We start from the raw sequence: 5,117 nt of genomic DNA, 5'->3' as shown, positions 1-5,117 counted from the left end.
CAGGGGAGGGGAGGGGAGGGGTGTGTGCGGGGGAAAGGAGGGGAGGGGTGCGTGCGGGGGAAGGGAGGGGAGGGGTGCGTGCGGGGGAGGAAGACGTGCACGTGATGAGGACATCCATGGACACATGAACGATAGCGATTTGCTACCAGATAGGTGTGGTCGGAAATTAAACTGATTGTTTTGGGGAGTATTTAATTTAGTATTGTGATTAATTAAGTACTATTTGGTCAGATAATTTTCCAAGAGTGCAATTCAAATTACAAACCAAATTATGTAAATTTAGCATATACGTATGTTTTAGAGTGACGATTTCAAACAGTCTTTCTGACCATTACTATGATTACTGGTAATATTGCTTTTGTAACAGCAAGTGTCTACAGTAAGGCTAATATGTCTTAGAGCACTTATACATTATTACTTTCACCAAATCTGGAACAATTGGAATTTCTTTGTTGACTTCTTGTTGACATGGTTACATGATTATGCCACTTGTTTCTCGCGAGACTGTTCCTACACGTAGTTAATTATAACTTACACTAAGTAATAGAGATGTTGTACCAGTCTAGAACCACTACGTCAATCAACGAGATGCACTTTTGTCTAGTGGTTGCCATTTTCAATGGAATTTTCACGACACGAAAGAATTTTGGTGTAATATTTAGTGTTATACAGTGGAAGTCCAAAAATCCGGATGCCAGAAATCCGCACCACCCGAGAATCCGGACTTCAAACGAAAACTCAAATTTAACTCTCTGTTTAATAAACTAAAAATAAATAATTAATTTGTATAATATAACTTCTGCTTTCATTTGTTTACTGTATTTTTCTTTTACAATGTTCATTTTTAAACATTTCAAGCATTACTCTTTTGAGAGTGAAATTTTTTTACATTTACATTTTTGTCAAGTTGACTTTATTTTACTTAAAACCTGCTCATTTTGATAAATGAAGCATACTGTATTTGCTAATGAATAAACTATCGAAATTTACCAGTTCATCTCTTCCTTATTCCTCCTGAAATTTGAATTTTAAAAGTACTGCCCGAGAATCCGGAAAATCCAGACCGACCAATCCTCGAGCAGTCCAGATTTTTGGACTTTATGTACCTTAACCTGACAAATTATACTCATTGTAATTTTTTCTGGTGTAATCTGTAATTTATAAATGGAAAACTAGAGTTAATTTTCCACATGTCTTTTCTAGAATGAGCTAGAAGCTGTTACCACACAGTTTGAGGAAGCAGAGAGCAAGGCCAGTAGGCTTGCCAAGGAGCTGAGCGCCCTCGAATTTCAACTGACCGATGCACAGGTAGGTGGTGCTGATTGCGTGGCTACACATGATCAAGTCGAAAGCATGCAACAATCACAGACAATTATATTTATAACAATTAGTAATAGGTTTCCTAACCTACACACGCACATGCTCATCCGTACTCGCAAACACACGTGCGCACACGAACTCACAACATGTTCACACATGCACACACACCACACACTACTACCGTGTGATTGGGATTTGTAGGAGTCGACCGCAGAAGAGTCTAAGCAGAAGCTGGCAATCCAGGCGCGTATGCGGCAGGCCGAAGCGAATCGTGAAGCACTGCAGGAACAGCTGGATGAGGAGGAGGAGCACAAGGCCAGTCTCGAGCGTCATATGGCCAACATGAGCCAGCAGGTGAGAGTGGGAGAGCCCGAGGGGGAGGGAGGTGGGAAGGGAAGACCAGAAGGAGAGAGAGGTGGTAAGAGAAGGCTTGAGATAGGAGGGAGATGGCGACGGAGGGCTAGAAGGAAATGAAGACAGCAATGGAAGGCCAGAAGGAGCTGTTGAAGGAAGACCAGAGGAAGAGGGAGATAGATAGGTTGGGGTCGAGATGTCTATAGCAGGTGAATTGTTCATATCTAGACAACATTCAATTCCAAAGCAAAGTTAACATTAACCCTTTGACTGCCAACCGCGGGATATCCCGCGGTTTTTACTTCCGGTATTTTCTCTTGAATAAAACGCTCAATTCAGTGCAGTTTTGACGTCATATCCTGCAGCTTTGTTCTCTCAACAGTTTTCGCGAAATTTCCCTGGTTTATTTTGCTGTTTCTTCGGATTTTTTTGTTTACTGCAGTTATGGAATGTTGGTATGTTTTATGGAACTAGGCCACAGAGATATTTTCGACATTTGGGCATATTTGATCCTTACAAATTAATGTTCCGATAATGGAAATCAAGTGACACGGTTTGAATCCGACTGTGGCTGGAGGATAGTAGGACAGTGCGCCAAACATGCCTAGTAACCCGACAGACAAATTGATGAGGGTGATTGAGTTGATTCAGTGACAGTACTCACAATGTGGTGATAATGATAGTCAGTGACGATTATAACGCATGTCAAAACGAGGACCCATGAGGTAGCCGTGATTCAGTGAGTCAGTCCACAGATTGGTATCTGCCAGTAAACATTACATGCCGGTGGTGTAGACCTGCTTGGTAACCAAGATGAAGGCTGCTTATGGCTACTCGTCGCAAGTCTAACGCTGGTGGCTGAGCTTTTATATCACTTTGTGGACTTGCAGTGACAAACTCATTCACATCTACCTCCATAGTTACCGTACTTACTTTGGCATCCCGTGTTGTAGTCGTCACAAAACAGTAACTTCGCTGTGAAACTATTGACCAGCTAGTAAATATTTTTTACTAGCAGAAAGCAATTGGGCAAAACAGTTACTCCAATTGTGTCACTCACCCAAGTGGACTAAACGTGCCGTGTGTTTACGTACGTTTTGGGATCAAAGGTTGGGGCGGTGTGAGCAGTGCGCAAAGGGAGAACAAAAAGTAGAGACGGCAAAGAACACAGTTTGGAGTTGCCCAAATGTGCAAAAAGGCTGTGTCCACTGAGTGCTGGGCATCGTTTGGCCAGGGACAGCCTGGGCGCTGCGATTAGATGAAACACAGTGTTAGTATTGTGACGATTTTATGTAGTCATTCATGAATATTCGCCTGTATAAAATACTGTTTGTTACTTTTATTATTGTGTTTTTGTTATGACACTTATCTGACAACAACTGATTCACATTTGCCCCTATCAGTATTGTTGGATCATTTCAAACTACCTTTTGTCCTAACTTTTGTAACTATAGCAAAAATACCATAATCTATAGTGCAAGAGACAGAAAACGCTTCATTTCCATTGTTTTTCAAAAACAATGCTGGCAGTCAAAGGGTTAAGCTTATAGCAGCTCTTGCTTTTTCTGTGGCCAGAGATTTTAATCTTTTACTAAAGCTAGAGTTGCTTAGATCTTGCTGACTCTATGGTTGTGTAGAACTGCATATGGTGTGCCTTGAACCTCTAATTCCCTCTATCAGCTGGCCGAGTATAAGAAGAAGGTGGATGAGAGTGGTGCGACGATGGAGGAGCTGGACGAGCTGAAGAAGAAAGCAGCACGCGATATCGAGGCTCTCATGCAGGAGAACGAGCATCTACGCGCTGTCAGCGAGAAGCAGGAGAAGTCGAAGAAAAAGCTGCAGCAGGAGGTGAGCAGTAGCAGGTGCTCATGCAGGATGTAAGGGAAGACGATGTCCCCTAGGGGGATAGATGCTCTTCCTATTTGCATTATGATGCTGAGGATGCGACTTTGCAACTTTCTTATGTAGTAGATAGTAGAAATGGTGATGCAATGTGCTAGTTGATGTGAAGAGGATGGATATTTAGTCAGTAACATTGATATCGGTTGATAACAAGATAATACTAGCACATGAAGCTATTCGGTGACACTGAAATTTAAGCGAATCTTTTTAGGCCTAGTCTCAAAGGTTTTACCTTTGTTGCGAGTGTATAAGGAGTGTTTGAGGGAAATGTTAAACCAATAGTTCTGATGTAGGCCTAGTCTCACACATTCATGATGTGATTCTAACGCTTGTTTAACAAGTAGTTTAGGGAACCAACAACCAGTGTGCTAATGCCTCTTGCTCACTCACTCGTAGTTTGATGACCTGAATCTGTCGGTGGAGAGCGACCGCTCGAAGATCAGCAACCTGGAGAAACGGCAGCGCAAGTTTGATCAGATGCTGGCGGAGGAGAAGGCGATCAGCGAGCGCCTGGTGCATGAGCGCGACGACCGTGACCGCGAGCTGCGCGACCGTGAAACGAAGGTGAGCGAAGACACCGCGACGCAAACGTTAGCAAACACAGTGCCATCTGGTGACAGACACGTGCAGTAGAGAATACAATGTCAACTGGTGACAGACAACAGAAGATACAAAGGATAAATGTTGTTTTGGCTATAAAAAAAAGTGTATCATGTGTGTGTGTTGCTGATGCTGTCTTATGAATTGCCTCGTGCCTGTCTTGTCTTGAAGTCTAATCGGAGTAATCACCGATTAGACGTTACGACGCACTACAATTGTTTTTGCATAAAATCGCGTACTCAGCGGAAAACGGAAATTTTACGCTTTGGAGAACTCGATCATCAATCGAATCTCGAACTCTGCTTGCAGGTGCTGTCGCTGCAGCGTGAGCAGGAGGAGCTGCAGAATCGTTTGGATGAGGTTGAGCGGCTGCGCAAATCACAGATGTCCGAACTCGACGACCTGATGGCGAACAAGGACGACGTCGGCAAGAACATCCACGAGCTGGAGAAGGCGCGCCGCACGCTGGAGGACAGGGTCGAGGAGCAGCGCATGCAGATCGAGGAGCTAGAGGATGAGTACCAGGTGTGTGAGGAGGAGGAGGAGGAGGGGAGGGGAGGGGGAGGTGAGGGGGGAAGGAGGAGGAGGCGGCTGTGACGTGCCTTTGCTCGTGGAGTAGAGATAAATGCTGTATGCTTGTATGGCAGGCAATCTTGGTTTAATATAGGTGTGGGCTGTGAATGAGGTAGGTTAGACAGCTTTCTGAATTTAGTAAAGGTGGAGGCTACAAGCTAGGATGGCCAGCTGTGTACGTTTAATGCAGGGCTGTGAGCATGCTGTTTGTGTTATATGAGGGGGAGACAGTCTGTAAGGTAGGGTAACATGCTGTTTGTGTTATATGAGGGGGAGACTGTAAGGTAGGGTAACATGCTGTTTGTGTTATATGAGGGGGAGACTGTAAGGTAGGGTAACATGCTGTTTGTGTTATATCAGGGGGGGAC

General features: G+C 44.1%; 1 protein-coding gene across 1 annotated transcript in view; it reads left to right on the top strand.

The window, feature by feature from the left end:
- LOC106821248 (myosin-10-like) overlaps window positions 1-5,117 on the top strand; it is an 86,089-nt gene that overhangs the window by 75,637 nt on the left and 5,335 nt on the right. Inside the window, exons 26-30 of the mRNA XM_014825965.1 lie at window positions 1,204-1,308; window positions 1,522-1,674; window positions 3,355-3,522; window positions 3,973-4,140; window positions 4,486-4,701. Of these exons, the coding sequence (XP_014681451.1) occupies window positions 1,204-1,308; window positions 1,522-1,674; window positions 3,355-3,522; window positions 3,973-4,140; window positions 4,486-4,701 (810 nt within the window). The remainder of the gene's footprint in view (window positions 1-1,203; window positions 1,309-1,521; window positions 1,675-3,354; window positions 3,523-3,972; window positions 4,141-4,485; window positions 4,702-5,117) is intronic.

The sequence above is a fragment of the Priapulus caudatus genome, unplaced genomic scaffold (genome assembly GCF_000485595.1).
Source record: "Priapulus caudatus unplaced genomic scaffold, Priapulus_caudatus-5.0.1 Scaffold65, whole genome shotgun sequence".
NCBI classification, from domain to species: domain Eukaryota; kingdom Metazoa; phylum Priapulida; class Priapulimorpha; order Priapulimorphida; family Priapulidae; genus Priapulus; species Priapulus caudatus.
Note: the sequence above shows the minus strand (reverse complement) of the source record. Positions and strands in the feature narration are given on the sequence as shown.